Source organism: Zingiber officinale, chromosome 2B (genome assembly GCF_018446385.1).
Source record: "Zingiber officinale cultivar Zhangliang chromosome 2B, Zo_v1.1, whole genome shotgun sequence".
Taxonomy (NCBI): Eukaryota; Viridiplantae; Streptophyta; class Magnoliopsida; order Zingiberales; family Zingiberaceae; genus Zingiber; species Zingiber officinale.
Window position 1 is genome coordinate 71,955,275 of NC_055989.1, and position 17,498 is coordinate 71,972,772.

At 36.1% G+C, this 17,498-nt stretch overlaps 1 protein-coding gene and 1 pseudogene across 1 annotated transcript; both read right to left on the reverse strand.

Annotated features, from left to right (window-relative positions):
• Positions 1-6,974: 6,974 nt before the first annotated feature.
• LOC122048336 lies at positions 6,975-9,380 on the reverse strand (annotated as a pseudogene).
• A 3,783-nt stretch (positions 9,381-13,163) lies between these two features.
• LOC122049181 lies at positions 13,164-14,772 on the reverse strand. Its single transcript, XM_042610608.1, has 2 exons — positions 13,774-14,772; positions 13,164-13,696 (listed from the first exon to the last, which is right to left on the reverse strand). Exons 1-2 carry the CDS (start codon positions 14,698-14,700, stop codon positions 13,265-13,267), a joined length of 1,359 nt encoding a protein of 452 aa, XP_042466542.1. The 5' UTR covers positions 14,701-14,772; the 3' UTR covers positions 13,164-13,264.
• Positions 14,773-17,498: the final 2,726 nt, after the last annotated feature.

Here is a 17,498-nt window from a genome sequence, read left to right on the forward strand (position 1 = left end):
TTTGATAACACCAATTCTAGTCTATTATGCACATTCCCAATTGTCTTCGTAAATTGCTGAATTCATATTCAGGTAGTGGTTTGGTGAAGATATCAACCAGATTTGACTTGGACTCAACATAGTTGAGTTCAATATCTCCTTTAACGATGTGATCTCTAATAAAGTGATATTTTATTTCTATATGTTTGGATTTTGAATGATACACTGGATTTTTAGTTAAGTTGATTGAACTAATATTATCAATGTGGATTTTTACATGTTTATATTCTAGGTTAAAGTCATTTAATGTGTGCATCATCCATAACAATTATGCTACACACTCACCCATTGCTATGTACTCAGCTTCAGTAGTAGATAAAGCAACACAGTGTTATTTTCTACTAAACCAGCTGACAAGTGATGGTCCAAGTAATTGGCATTCTCCACTTGTACTTTTATGATCTAGTTTACAACCGACATAATCTGAGTTAGAATAACCTATTAGTTCAAAATTAGGTGTCCTAGGGTACCAAATTCCTACATTTGGTGTTCCTTTCAAATATCAAAAAAATTCTTTTTACATTGGATAGATTGGAATCCTTAGCACAGGTTTGGTATCTAGCACACATACTAACTGCAAAGAAAATATCAGGTCGACTTGCAGTTAAGTATAAAAGGCTACCTATGACACTTTTATAATATTTTAGATCTACAAGTTTTCCATTTGGATCACTATTTAAAATTGAGTTAGTTGCCATTGGAGTTTTTATTTCTTTTGCATTTTTCATTCCAAATTTTTTAAGTAATTATTTGATGTATTTTTGTTGATAAACATAATTTTCTTCATTAGTTTGTTTGATTTGTAATCCTAAGAAATAAGTTAGTTTATCTACTAGGCTCATTTCAAATTCTTGCTCCATTAAGGTTTTAAATTCTTACAAGAATTATGAGTTGGTTGAACAAAAAATTATGTCATCTACATATACTTGTGCTATGAAGATTTCTTGTTTGAGTGATTTTACAAATAGAGTTGGATCAATTTATCCTTGGGTAAACCCTTTAGAGATTAAATAGGGTGTCAACCTTTCATACCAGACCCTAGGTGCTTGTTTAAGACCATACAAAACTTTCTTTAGTTTGAACACATGGTCAAAATGATCTAAACTCTTAAACCCAGGTGGTTGACTTACATAGACCTCTTCTTTTATTAACCAATTTAAGAAGACGGATTTAACATCCATCTGATAGAGCTTAAATCCTTTATGGGCTGCATAGCTAAGTAGTATTCTAATAGACTCGAGTCTGGCCACTAGAGCATATGTTTCATCATAGTCAAGTCCCTCTACTTGACTAAACCCTTTAGCTACTAGTCTAGCCTTGTTTCTAATAATTTATCCATTTTTACTTAATTGATTTCTAAATACCCATTTTGTCTCAATTATCTTTTTATTATTGGGTAATGGTACCAAATCCCAACATTATTTCTTTTAAACTGGGCTAGTTATTCTTGCATGGCTATAATCCAGTGTGGGTCAAGTAGGGATTCTTCTACTGTTTTGGGTTCGATTTTAGAAATTAGAGATATTTAACTTAGGTTTCTGAAAGATGATCTAGTTTGAACTCTTAGGTCTAAATTACCTATAATTTGTTCAATTAGATGGTCTGAGCTGACTCTTATTGTTCTAGACTCAGTTTGTGTTTATTCATTTTCTTGTGGTTGATTTTGCTCAATTTCATTTCCATCTATTTGATTTTCACTTGCTCCCCCTAGATATGTGCTAGCTCTGGTGAAATCAATTGGTTGGTATTGGGATTGACTTGAGTTAGATTCTTTAGAGTTAGTAATTTCGTCGAATTTTATATTAGTTGTTTCCTTAATTCTTAGAGTTATTTTATTGTAAACTTTATATCCTCTACTGTTTAGGGAGTACCCTAAAAAGATTTCATTTTCTACTTTTGAGATAAATTTTCCTAAGTATTCTCTTGTGTTTAATATGTAAACAGGACATCCAAATACTTTAAAATATTTAATATCAGGTAATTTATTATAGTAAATTTTAAATGAGGTTTTATTATGTTTATTATTTATTGTTGTTCTATATTGTACATAGCAGACTGTACTAACTTCTGTCCAGAAGTATTTTGGTAATTGGTATTCATTGAGTATTGTTCTAGTGGCTTCTTGGAGAGTTCTATTTTTTCTTTCTACCATTTTATTTTGTTGAGGTGTATTATGACACAAGAATTCTTAGGACCTGGCTTTGGTTTGTTTCTTAGTTTGAGTTATTAGATATATGAATGTTTTGTTAGTTGAGCTGGACATGAATCCAAGTCCGGATTTATTATACATAGCTCTTTGTGATCCAAGTATCATATCTAGGTACTTGGATCTGGTTGTGAATTTTTCTAACAAGTTTTTTAAATTTGTTACTTTAGTTTTTAATTTAAGATTTTTCTTCTTCAAGTTTTTCGACTTGAGTTAAATTAGTGTTTTCTGTTTGGGAGTTTAATTGTTCCTTAAGGTGTTGGTTTTCCTTAAGGAGTGAGTTGTTTTTCTTTTCAAATTTATTAATTTTTTGTTTAAACATGCAATTATTCTAAAAAATTTAGAGATTAGGATAGAAGATACCTCATTCGAACCTTCGGAAACGAGTGCGGACTCGTGGTTTGATTCGTCTTCAGATTTGTCATCATGTTCTGACTCGCTTTCTGATTATGGTCCGGATGCTATCAGCGCAAGGTAGTTGTGATGCTCCCGATCTTTGTTGTCCGATTTTTCAAAGGAAGATTTATCCCAAATCACTTTTTCTTCTTCCTGCATATTGATGTTAGAAAATTTATTCAGAGGTGAATTTATTTTAGTTACCTTTGTATCATTTGGTTCTTTGTGTAACTCAATGAGTGTATCCCAAAGGTCCTTGGTGATCTCGAATGGGCAGATGCGGTTCAGTTCCTCCTTCGTGAGTCTGCACTGGATCGTGTTCAATGCCTTGAAGTTGGTTTGCGCCTTCTTTTTCATCTCCGGAGTCCAGTCTTCAAGGTCCATCAGAGTTTTGGTATTGTTGTCGATTAGAGGCTTGCATCCTTTGTAGATGTTGAACCATTGATTGAAGTCTATCTTCAGGTACACCTCCATCCACTTTTTCCAATCTGGAAAGTCGTTCTCATTGAAAAGGGGAGGATGGACGGTGTTGTATCCCACAGATTGGGTCATTTCGAGAAATGGAACCTTGCACACAAGAAGAAGGAGAAAAATTCCAAGACTATGTCTTGGATTAGCACTGTAGAAAGAAAAAACATTAATCTCGATTGGTGTTGCACCAATTCAAGAGTAATTTGCAATGAAAGAATTAATCCAAAGAGATAACTATATCAATCTGGATTTTATCAAAAAAGCTCAAAATCAAAAACAAAAAAAAATACCCCTTAGCCTGATTAGTGGCTGCACCAATTCAGAGCCAACAGGGCTCTAATACCACTTGTAGGATCGAAAAGACGCTAGAAGGGAGGTGAATAGCGTTCATCAAAAAATCGATAATTAAAACAAAGTACACAGCGAAAAATGGAAGCAAAAAGACAATGCTAACACAAATCAATTTTACTTGGTTTGGAGCCTTCGCCGACTCCTACTCCAAGGCCCGCACTTGTCGAGTGCTTTCGTTGGGCAATCCACTATAGTTCGAATAATTACAAGTTGAAGTACAAGAACTATATAAAAAAATTATTGTTACCAACAACAAAGAAATAAGAAGATCTTGAGCATCGGTTGTCAGAGGAGCTTCACAGCATTGCGGGAGCCTTTTCGGAGCACCGAGCAAGAAGAAAACTTGTAGTAGATGTTGTTTTGAAGCTCTGGATCGAGTGCCTTTATATAGGTCCACTCCGGGCACCTAGAACCCCTCCGAGCGCCTGGACCACGTGTCTTGGCCAATCGACGCGCTCGATGCCAACTTGTGGAAGAAACTTCGAGTCCAGGTGCCTGAACTGCCTGGGAGCCCGCGGCTCGCCCGGGCGAGCCAGGTCCGGGCACTCGGACCAGCTTTGGGCTCTCGAACCCATTTTCTTTAGCAGCCTTACCCTGTAGAAAATTTTAGTTCGAGGTAATAATAAAATATATTTATCCTGTAAAATAGAGTTAGCACAAAATAATGAAATAAGAGTAGTAATTAAATCCTGTCTCCACGAGACCAGGATCTAGTCAAAGTCTCAACTTAAGATTCCCAAATGGAACCTAAGTTAGACTAACGCCTACAGTTCCCTCAACGGGGAGCGCGTCTGCATTGGACCTCTCCTCCAATTGCTTACCTCACTTACCAACTATAGTCGCTTGACTTGCCTTTGACCCACTAGGTCTTCCCACAAATTGTCAGGTCCCGCAGACCCAACTGGACTTTGGTCGGTTGTAAGGTCCCGCAGACCCAACCAGACTTCCCATCAGATATCGGACCCCGCGGACCTATCTAGACTTCCCACCAGCTATTGGGTCCCATGGACATAGCTGGATTTCAGCCTGGTGTCAGGTCCTTCAGACCAGTCATCTCCTGCATACTTGGCAGAAGGGTTAGACAAACATCACATCTAATTTTAACATATATGTCATACATCAAAACTAGATTATTAGTGCAACCTGCGCCAACATAGAGTTCCCAATCGATTGGCCTTACTCCCAATCGATTGTCACGTCGGATCCGTCTGTTCAAACCTTGCAATAGCTCTTTTCTACTTCTCCCAATTGATTACCTAATCGATTAAACGACTTTAATCGATCACCCAATCGATTCGGAAACCCACTGTTCGCTCACATTCTCTCCCAATCTATCACCTGATCGATTGGCCTCTTCGCGAACACCTCAATCGATTGGGAACCTTCCCAATCGATTCAAAATATTGTGCTTCATGAAAAACTAACTCCCAATTGATTGACCTTAATCGATTATGCAATCAATTAATGCACCTTTTGTACTGTGCTTCGAAAACCAATTGATTGACCCGATAGATTATCCAATCCATTGGTAAGTAGTAAGTGTAGAGCTCTAAACAAGCTTCGTTTGCATCTAAGACCACCTCGTTCCGATATTCGAGTCAAAAGTTATGACCTTCAGAAGTTTGCTCTGTCAAAACTTCCTTGTTTCATGACAACTCTATGTTGGATTTTCGACCGTCAAGTGTCCGGTCAACCTTTGACCTACTTAGACTTTTTCTTTACTAACTTTCCATTAGACTTTCGATCACCCAGTCTGGTGCTCTTTGACCCACTTGGATTTTTCTCTTGCCTAACCTCCGGCTAGGACTTCCACCCTATCTATCCTCAGTTGGAGTTTTCCCTTGCCTAACCATAGTTAAGGCTTCCTTTACCAACGTGTGATCCTTCTTGACCTACTTAGACTTTCCTTTGTCTAACCCTCAAGTTAAGACTTTGTCTTCCCTGATCTCCAGTTAGGACTTTTCTTCGCCTAACCTCTAGTTAGGGTTTTCCTTTACCTAACCTCTAAATAGGACTTTCCTAGTCAAGTATCTGGTCCTCCATGACATACTTGACTTCTCTTTCACACATTTTTAAGTATCCAGTCAACCTTAATCTACTTGATCTCTTCTCACATATTATCCAAACATATTGTTCAAACATCAAAACTCAAGCTTGAATCCACTTGAGCTTAGCCAAATTGATCAACCTTGACCCAGGGATAATTGTGCCAATAATCTCCCAACATTGTGATCACAAGATATTATGAATGACATGTGTAGTTACATAAGACATTCAAGTTTAATGGGATTGACCTAATTAGACCTGATACAACTTAATTATCTCAATAATGACGGTAAATTTTTATAAATATTTTTAGAGATAGTATATATATATATATATATATATATATATAGGATTGTTATCCTGCGCGCCTGCACAGTGCGTGACTGTGCGCGCGCAGGATATAACTCGGTTTTTTTTTATTTTTTTAATATTTTAAATTTAAAAAAATCAATTTAAAAAATAAACATTTCCTTATATAAATTTCTAATACATTAATATATCCCCTCAACATATTACAATACTCAATAAATACTTAAATTTATTTTATTTTAATTTTTTTTAAACCAAACACTATAACCTAATTGGGAAAACTGAACCCTAGAGATAAAATCTCAAAAAAAAAAATAGCTTCAAAACTATAACCCAAAGCCTGAACCCTAGAAATAAAATTTTTAAAAAAACATTTTATTTATTAAAAAAATAAACATTTCCTTATATAAATTTCTAATGCATTAATATATCCCTTCAACATATTACAATACTCAATAAATACTTAAAAAAAAATTAAAACCAAACACTATAACATAATTAGGAAGTCTGAACCCTATAGATAACATCTTAAAAAAATAGCTTAAAAACAATAACCCAAATCCTGAACCCTAAAAATAAAATTTAAAAAAAATAATTTTTTTATTTTTTTTTTAATTCAAAAGTTTTTTTAAAAAATAAAACGAGTGATATCCTGCGCGTGCGCACAGTCGCGCACAGTCGCACACTATGCGGGCGCCCAGGTTATCAAAACTTTATATATATATATATATATGAGTTTTTAATAATTTCTAATAGAATTTATAAAATTTCAATCATATTCACCAAATATGACTTTCCGCAGCGTGCAAATATGCTATCCGCAGCGCACATTGCACGCTGCATAACTGGGAGCTGTTAAAAGTCATAAAACATCAATAGCGCACATCGCGCGCTGCGGTTAAAAGCATTCGCAGCACACACTGCGCTGCAATTAAGAGCATTCGCAGCTCACACCGTGCGCTGCGGTTAACAGCATTCGCAGCGCGCACCGTGCGCTGTTGTTAACAGCATTCACAGCGCGCGATGCGCACTGCAGTTAAAATATTATACAATTATCACTAATATTTATTTAAAATATATAATTTAAATTTATAATTTATAATTTATCACAATTTATCAATTACTTAAAATAGAAATAAAAAATTACAAAATACAATAAAAATATGAATACATAATTTTTATTCATCTAATAATAATTTTACAAAGCTCACAAATTTCTTTAAATCAAGTACAAAAATCATGAATTTCTAACAATCAAAGACTTCACTGTCAACAATGTTCCAACACGGCTTCAATCTAATATGCATCCAATTATTCCACTTGCCACAAGTGTTTGTGCCATTTTCAAGACTTTTATCTTAGCTTTCATCTCTCAGCTTCATATTTATAATCTGATGTCGAGAAACTATGATCAACCTCAATGTCCTCATCTTTATATTTATCTCCAGCTTTGCTACCCCCATCTCCATCATGAACTGTGCTCATTCTTTTATGTGTTATCTTTTGAAGTATTTCTGTTTTCAAGCTCCTTCATCTTTTCTAGTTCTTCTATCCTTGCCATAATTCGAGCATATTCTTCATCTTCACCAAGCTTTTGCAGATTTTCTATCTTGTAGGTGTGTAAAGAATCTGAAATAGTTAGATTGAAAATTAGAGGGAAGCACCTTGTCTTTCACCCAAACTAATAATATATCATGCCTTACAAATGTGAATATTTACAATATGTATTTACACAACAAATTAAAGTAAGTTGGAATCTCAAAAGTAGTTGCACAAAGAGAACATAGAAGTTGCCAACTATACTAAGAAAACATACATTACAGTATGTGATTCCATTTCAAATAGATCAATATGACATCTCACAAGAACAATAAGTATATCTTGAAAAATGTTCTAAATCGAAATTTAACAACTAATTATGTGATTCCATTTCAAGCAGAGAATGCTAATGTAGCTTACTATGGATCAAAACCTAACAAGAATACTTGAACCAAAACCTAATCATCCCAAGTCTAGATTCATACAACAGAAGGTTAGACCTGCAACTACCATATGCAGCTACATTAGTAAGTCCATTAGTTATTCCTATGCCTAAGTTGTACTACAGAAGTTGCTAGAAAAGTATAATATATTTCTGGATTTGAAGAATAAGCAAAGTGACTGAACAACAAGCACCCACATTTACATAAGCCACTATGGCTTGCCGCCCACTTCCAATAGCAACTCCTGCATCGTCCACCCTCATGAACACTTGAAGCTAGTCGTCCATTAAAAAAATAATTATAGAGTTTTAGATCAATGTCGTAGTAGACAGAATTGGCAACCTCCATTCAAGAAAATGGAGATGGAAAGTAGAGGAGTCAGATTAATGATTGTTGGTGTAGAGCTTGCTCAAGAGCGTGCGCAGTATGAGGACCAACACACTGATGATCAAGCTAAGGATCAAGTTGGTCGTCACCATGACAAGGACTGCAAACTTAGCGACTCGAGGATACGCAGCCTCCAACTCATTCACTATCCTCACACTGCAACAAACAACCTCTGGTTATTAGTGAATGATTCATGGAGATTGATGCAAGTGCAGTAGTCGTCAAACCTTGCGGCATTGCTCAGGTCGAGCATGATCATGAAGTCCCAATTCCACTAATTCACACTGGAATCGATCACACTGTCAGTAAGAAATTTAGATAGGAATTGATAAGTTGTGCGGTCATTGATTACCAGATAGATATGACATTGAGTGAGATCTCCGGATTTAGGAGGTAGCCTGTGATCAGCACGAAACCTTGGACGTGCCAAATCTCCAAGCTGTGATGAATGTGAGTTTGAGCGAGGGGGAAGAGGAAGAGAGGGGGAGAAAGTTGGAGGGTTGACTTACATGAGCATGATGGTTGATGAAACAGTGAGTTTGAAAAAGAGACAGATGTCGGTGAAGGCCTTGACGGAGAGGTCGGTCCAGGTGGCCCTACAGGAAGGGCTGAGGATGATGTAGAGGCAGGTGGAGAGGACGAGCACCCACCAAGAGATGCTGAGAGTGATGGAGGCACCGAGGAGGCCGAAGTCAAGGACAAAGACGGCGAGCCAGGAGATGAGGATATGGAAGAGGAGGACGGCGACGACGATGATGGCCATGGGGTTGATGATGTTCTGGGCCTTTAGGAATCGTTGCATTGGGTAATAAAGGGTGAAGGCGATGAGCTGAGGCAGGAGGCCGCGGGAGTAGATTTGGCCCACCTCCGCGATCGCGTCCGACTGGTCGTTGGCGTTGAGGAAGGAGCCGGAGAACAGTGAGTTCGATCACCCGATCCCTCTCCCTGTCCCTTCCCATGGAACCCTAATTTGACCCCGATCGCGCCGGCTGCCTTCTCCGCCACGACTCCGTCAGAATCGAAAACCTCGCCATTCTTTGGCACCTCCTCCTCGTTCTCATCTTCGAGGGTAGTGTGAAGGTCGCCTCAGCGTCGAGGACGAAGGAGGCGAAGGGCAAAGAGGAAGACGAAGTCGAAGTCGCGCAGGGCGGTGGCGTGCAGAGGCAAAGTCGTGAAGGGCTGGGCGGCGGCATAGGAAGGGTTTCACGGATTAATTCTGGTGTGATACATTGGGTTACAAAAGCACTACATTTTTTTTAATTTTTAACAGCGCATTTTACACACACTGTTAATATTTATATTTTTTAAAAATATGTTGTTAATATTAAATATTAACAATGTATTTTGCACGCCATAAAAAAATCATTAACAGTATATATTTTTCTACACGCCACAGTTTATAAAAAAATAATATTATCTGCAACGCACTTAATTGAGCGCATAAAAATTATTATTAACGACATGTCTTACCTATGCGGCGTTAATGACGTGTTAAGAAAAGTCATATTTGTTATAGTGAACTATTAACAGCACACTCCACACGCCGTTAATATTAAGTTTTAACAGCGCACTCTGCAAGTCATAGAAAAGTTTATTGACATCGTACTTTTTTTTGCACGCCGTCGTTTGTATAAATATTATACTATCCGCAGCACACATAAGTGTGCATGCCGTAAAAATGATTATTAACGGCGTGCTTTAACCGCACGTCGTTGATGATGCGCTGCGGAAAGTCACTTTTGTTGTAATATAAGTATTTATTTTTAAATAATATTTTATATTTTTATATAATTTATATTTCTAGAATTTTTTATACATTTTTTTTATTTTTTATTAATTTTATATCTTTTTTTCAAACATTCATGTTATAAAAAAATTAATCTTGATACAATATTTAAAATATAATAATAATTATAAAAAACACATTATTAATAGTGTATCAAAATTATATTTAGATAATTAAAAAAAATAATTTATATAGTTTAAGAATATTTTTGGAAGTAATTATTCATCAAACACTCAAACTTTATCTTGTATTAGCTTTTAACTTTTATTTCCAAACAATACATACTTTAGCTTCTCACTAATTTCAAAATAATCTCTATAAAAATCACTTTTAAATAAGCAAAGTTCTCCCAAACACCCCCATTATTATTTTTATTATTTTACATTTGTTATAACCTCAATTAACTTACAATCATCGAAAAAAAATCTGCTTTTTACCAAAAGGAGCGGTAACGTTTCTTTATTTACCAAAAACAAATACCCTAGTTTCAAAACTACAAAAAAGAACTTCAAAAATAGTATTAATCCCTTCCTACCCTTCCCGCCAACCTCTTAAATCCTCTCTCTCTCTATACGTCGTTTTCTAATACACAGGATTAAAAAGGGTCTAATATGGTCCAATATCAAGCCTAGTGTGGGCCTGATGCCCCATAATATCAGGCCTAGAGTAGGCCTGATATGGGATAATATCGGGGCTAGAGTGACCCTGATATGGGATAATATCATGCTCACGTTGGGTCTGATATTTGACCATATTAGACCCTTTTTAATCCTGTGCATTGGAAAACGACGTCGAGAGAGAGGGGATTTAGAAGGTTGGCGAGAGGGGTAGGAAGAGAATAATACTGTTTTTGGTGCTCTTTTTGGTAATTTTAAAACTAGGGTGCTTGTTTTTTGTCCTCTCTCTCTCTAGACGTTATTTTCCAAGGCACAAGATTAAAAAGGGTCTGATATGGTCTAATATCGGCCCAGTATGGGCCTGATGCCCGATAATATCGGGCCTAGAGTGGCCACGATATAGGATAATATCAGGCCCACGTTGGGTCTGATATTGGACCATATCAAGCCCTTTTTAATCATGTGCATTGGAAAATGACATCGAGAGAGAGGGGATTAGGAGGTTGGTGAGAGGAGTAGGAAGGGAATAATATTGTTTTTGGTGCTCTTTTTGATAATTTTAAAACTAGGTTGCTTGTTTGGTAAATAAAGAAATGTGGCTGCTCTTTTGGTAAAAAAACTGAAAAAAATCTATTAATGTTCAGCCATAAATAACTATTACCATAGCTTGGTAAATATTGTGAAAGGACATGTAAAATTTATCTAATTTAACTTTTGCTTTCACTTTTATATAAAATTAATTTATGTTTTTTTTTTAAAATGTAGATTAGTTACGAGTTATATTGATTTTAACAAGAGTTTAAGATCCATCATGGTGGTGAAAGGTCAATACGCTCGCCCTCAGCGTCCCCGTCAATTTGTCCCAGGGTTAACATAGAGGAGGTAAATCACGGGCAGTTACTAGCCTTTGGAATAGTGACTAGCATATAAGGGAAGCATTTTATCTCGACTTTACCGAGATTTGAACCCCAGATCTTATGGTGACAACACCTCATACACTAGTCACTAGACCGTCCTGAGGGGGCGAGTTTAAGATCCGTCATGGTTTATGGAGAGATTGTATATTGAGACATTAGATTTGAATGTATAAGTATATGTTTTGACATAGAGAATATAGCAAACGATGCTAAGGTAAGCTCAAAACCACATATAATGATATCAAAGTATTTATGATTATAACAATGATATCAAAGCTAAAGTTACTAGAATATGGAGCAATGCATCCCGGGTTTTATAATAGTTGAAGCAAATAAGATAGTTGATATATATATTATTAAGGTTGATGAAAATTTTAGCGAGCATAAATTATTTAAAGGTTGATGAAAAGATGGATGATATATAGATAATCTAAGGCTAGCCGAAGTTTATCAATATTTAAAGTCTAGCTGGAATGTCTAATTTTCCTCTGTGATAAGTGTGGAAAAAGGATAAATCGTCACCTTAACGGTCCTTTCAAGGTGGCCCTCATATTTCTTGGAAGGGGATAAATCACGGAGAGCTTCGCCCAACAACTGTAGCGTATGTATAGGGAGGGGTCGGGTGAGACAACCAACGGAATATTCCACACCTGCTAGAAATTGATCCCGAACTTATCTGTGGCAAGCCCACTACATGAAGTATCTACGTCAACTCGTGAGGACTTCCTTTGTGGACATGATATCATTGATGCTACCCCCGTGGGGTACTCTATTTAGCATAGGAAAAAGAAATATTTTAAAGAATTGTCAAATACTATCCCATATGCCTTGCATATAATATTAAAAATTTGATGACTAATTAGATTCTGAAATGAAAATTTTATGGTATATTGTTTAATGAAAGAGGTAATTGATATTGGGAGAAAATTTTAAATTTTGGCTTAGGATATTTTACCAGAGAAGATGAATGAAGTTTGCATATATTTCAATAGATTGCTTAAGAAGGGAAAAAAAATTATGTCAAGGAGTTCAATTATCCAGCTTAATTTTTCGAGCTCTCCCCTCTAAGCTCAGTTCAAGCTCTTCGCTCAGAGCTTAACCCTCCAAGCTCTCCACTCTGAGTTCCTCAAACTCTCGCTTAGCTCAGTTTTCAACATTTCTGTGTTGATGAATTGCATTTTCCTAGTTCTCCACTCCAAACAAACTCAATTCCTCGAGCTCTCTCTAAATCTTCTCAAGATAAAAGTACTATTACCTATGCGATTATTGGCCACGAGTATATGTAACCACAATCCCTATAATCGTCCCTTCACGATCATTACTTTTGTCCAACAATGGTTGATATTAAAGGAGGCTATCATAATTAATGGCCAATAACCTATGATTAATGGGTAAAATGATTGAAGAGTACCTAACTTCCTGAAGATCGTGGTAACAATCTCCATGTATATCTGTCAATCTAATACCTATAATACTCAGGTAACTTAAGCAAACGAACTTTATCAAAAAATAATTCTTGATGCCCTGACATTTATTTTTGGGCGTGCAATTCAAACCATGCTAAACCTCGCTCCATTTTGATAGACATTCACATCATTATCTCTAAAGCATTAAAAGGTTAATTGTCTAAAGCTCGCAAATCATAAGTCCAACAAATTAGTCATCAGAAATGCAAGCACTGAGCTTTAAATAAAGGCATTGTATGACTGAATCAAACAATTAGCAAACACTGAATGAACAGAAGAAGAAAAAACACACTAAAATTTTATTTCAATACAGTTAGTGATACTCGAGGATACTTCGACCAGGGGCTCATTGGAAACTAATATATCGTTGAATTGTTTCAGCTTTTGCAATCTTGTCTTTATTTCCTCCTCCAACCGCTTTTGATACAAGAGAAACTTTTCAAACCTCTTCCGGGGCATGATCATTCGTAATTTAATTAGCTCTACATATGTAGAGCCATGAAGCAAGTGATCGTCCCTTGCCATTTCATTAGTGCTCTGTATATGCATAGCATCCACACGTATATCAAACCTGGTTTTGTTGTCATTACATTTCTTAAGAAGCTGAGTCAATATCATCGCTGAGGATCGATCTTTAAGATCGAAGTCAAAGTTGATAATAACGGCGTCCTTTATGTATTCCGGACAAAAAATTCTATCAATTACGTGTTCTGCTGTTAATCCCTGTCAATCAAAGCAAATTTTGTTAGAGCGTGTATAAAAATTAGGAAGGTCAGCTTCATCGATCGATCTTCTCATACGTTTGGAGTTGTGTTAGAATTCAGCATGAGCCAAGCGCCATCGATTCCAAAAGCAGAGTCGAGAATCCTCATCAATGCACTTGCAGGATCTGTCGCCGGAGAGATGCTGAGAAGTAATGACGCGTTCCGGACCTTGGGAGCTTCAATGCGCAGCTCATGGGCGACGTTGACGGTGAGCGACTCAAGATTTGGGCAGCGGACGTTGATGGTGCTGACGGCGCGGTGTCCGAATAATAGGACTAGATGCTTAATGGAGGCGGAGTGGATGCTGAGGTTGCCCCCGTATTCTAAGGAATAGATGAAATGTAGAGTCTCGAGGAAAGGGCAAGAGATGAGGACGGCTTGCAGGAAATCATTCCGTCGAAGGTTGCAACATTCAATTTTGAGGGAGGTGAGAAGGGTGCAAGCGATGGGCGGATGGGGGTGGCCATCAAAGCATCCCACCAAGATTCCGTCTAAGGAGATACTCCTCAGCGACTTGACGCCGAAGAAGCCGCAATTTTCGCCGAAGAAGCCGCAATTTTCCTGGCCGCTGAAATGCAACCATCCGATACTGGAGTTTTCGAGGATGAGATCTTGGACGCCCACCTCGACGAGGTCCTCGACGAGGAGCTGCTCGAGGCGTTTGGATAAATAGGTGAAGTCGTGGAAGACGATGTGGCATTGGCGGATCAGGGCGCGGGGGAAGGTAAAATGTTGGCTGATGTCGACGCTGCCGGAGGGATGCACAACCTCGAGGCGGAAGGCGTCGAGTCGGGGTATGGAGGGGAGGAGGCGGAGCAAGCGGGAGCAGACGGCGGAGAGGGCGACGCGCTGCTTGATGGGGAGGAAGGAGAGGATGGAGATGAGAAGGTCGTTGTGGAGAGAAGTGAGGCGGTCCTCCAGGGCGCTTGCCTGATCACGCCGGCGATTGTAATGGTCCGTCATCAGGCGAGCAAAGGCGTCGGGATCAAACTGCTTCCGCCGCCTTCTCACCGTTTTGTCGCCAGGCGATTTAGGTTTTGGATTTAGGGCTTGGGATTTAAAATTTATAATTTAATTTAAGGGTTAGAATTTAAAATTAAATTTTTTTTAAAAAATAAATAATAAATCTTATAAGAAAAATTAGTTATTAGATTTAATATATTATTTATTTATTTATTTGTTGCATCAATTATTACGATAATTAACCAAAAATTATATTAAAAATTTATTTACTAAGTTTTTTTTTTCTATCTCTTGATTTTCAATGTTGGAGCAATTAGGCAATATAATTTGTTGTAAAACGATTATTTTTCTAAAATATCAATCTAATAAATTCAAAAAAGATGAACAATCTTACCTTACATTAGGTGGGCATACTTATATTGTACTACTATATGGATCTGGTATATTGTTTAATTTATATGTCTGAGATACTAATTTATGATAATTCATCTAATGTTTTTAAAATTATATTATTTTTATTATTTATATAAATTAAATAAATTATAATGTATGTAAATTATTTATCAGACTATTTTATTGGAACTTTCATGACAAATTAAAATATGATTATCGACAGTTTTAATTATATTACTGAGAAAATAACATATTATATAAGATATATATAAATTTGTTAACTATCTAATAAATATATTATAGAAAAAATAAGATATTAAATTTTTTGAAATAAAAATTAAGAATAAATCGCATTTGAACATTTTGTTATTAGATTTAGTTTAGTATTTTTTTATTTATTCTTTTACATCTATTACAACGTCAATTAACTTATAGTAAAAAATCTAATACTTATTAATTGTTCAGCCATAAATAATTATGTCCGATCAATAGTTATTTCAGAATAATTTAGATGCAATATTTATATAATTTAACTTTTACTTAATTTTTTTTAAACTTTTTTGATTTTTTAATGTAGATTAGTTGTGAGTAATATTAATCGAGCTAGGTAATGTCGAACCGTGGATATCTGGAAGACAAGTGAACATCCTTACCGTTGCACCATAACCCCAAGGATTTAGAGACATTAGATTTGGATTTATAAGTAAATGATTTGACATAGTAAATTTAGCAAATCATACTAAGTCACTATAAGAAATACGACATAACTAGTGACGAAATTAAAATTCATTGTTAATTAACCACGAATTTTAATTTTCATTACTAATTAGCGTTAGAAAAGAAATTCCATTGCTATTATGGGACGAAATTTATTATTGGGGATCGTGTAGCCGGCTAGAAGGGAGGTTGAATAGGTGGTGCCCCCAAATCGATTGCTTCCTATATATTCGTTAGTGCATAGCGAAAAACAACGAATACAAATACTAATATGAATACGAAAGCTAATCTAAAGATAAGAAGAGAAATGCAAACCACTAACACGTTTCTTTTAACGTGGTTCGGAGATTAGGGCTCCTACTCCACGGCTATCCGTAAGGTGGACGATCCCTTAATCCTTCAGTGAATTAACCCCCGACAAACTTCAATTACCTCAAATCTCCTTGTGGGAGGAGAAACTCCGCCACAACTCTTACAAAGATCTCTTGGAACACAATGAGCAGTACTTGAACACTTGATGACTACTAATTAGGTTTTAACCAAATCTAATTTTATCACCTTGGTCAGCCATCCCAAGCTCCCTTATATAGAGCTTGGGGAATCAGTACACCTAATTTTACCGTTATTAGTCGACTGATGTATGCACCAGTAGACTGGTGCTTGACCAACGACTCTTTACCAGTCGACTGATCCCAGTTGTTTCAGGCACAGAAGCATTCTGTGCTCAGCCTCAGTTGACTAGTCCTAGTACTAGTCGACTGGTACAACCATAAACTCAGGGGTTCCCTTCCCGAGTACATTTCTCTCGCATTTGAACCTTCACGGCTCACTTGACTCTTCTTCGCAGTTTTGACCTCTTGCCTTCAAGCCTATTTCCTTTAGCTCTCGTCCCTCGGATGCATCTAAGCCCGCGGCTCATCCCAATATCATCCTTCGCGTATACCTCAAAGTCGCTTCCCTCAGCCCATCCTCGTCATCTTGTGTATGATCCCTCTGATCTCATATTATATTTTTATTTATATTTAAATTAATTTTATTCAATTTTATCAGTTTATAATTGATTTTAAAATTAATTTTATTCAATTTTATCAGTTTATAATTGATTATTTTTTAATCTTTTCTATTAATACGCTTATGCACACTATTTAAATGTAGGAGGCTGAGGCACCACCTTAATTTTTTATTTAATTTTTTTATCCTATTATATTTACACATCTACTTTTGACATTTTTATATTTATGACTTTTTTTTTTTTTTACTTATATACACTCTTCGTAACTTCATATTTAGTTTCATATAATATTTGACTCCAAAATTAATATTAAAGAATATCACCTAAAACTCATATTTTTAGGTCATTAAAAGGGATAAAAATAATAATAGTGTAATTAACTAACCTTTTACAAATAAATATATATATATATATATATATATATATATATATATTAGTTATGGGAAAGAATGAAAATCTTTGGATATGATCTTTTAACCGTAGTTACAAATAGGACATTGGGAGTATTTTTGTAATTTAAAGGATATGATGGAAAAATATCCATCAATAATAAATTGCCTTTATGATATCGTGACATCACTGTCAAGACAGGCCTTGATTATAAAAGGAATGGACCAGTTGAAGAAAAATAAATAGAGCCGAAATCTAAAATATTTTTAATCATTTTTTATCCATG

Coding starts and splice junctions, on each gene's coding strand:
- LOC122049181 (XM_042610608.1), bottom strand. CDS start 14,700: ATGACGGACCATTACAATCGCCGGCGTGATCAGGCAAGCGCCCTGGAG. Junction 13,697..13,773: donor ATTCTAACACAACTCCAAAC/GTATGAGAAGAT, acceptor TTTGATTGACAG/GGATTAACAGCAGAACACGT.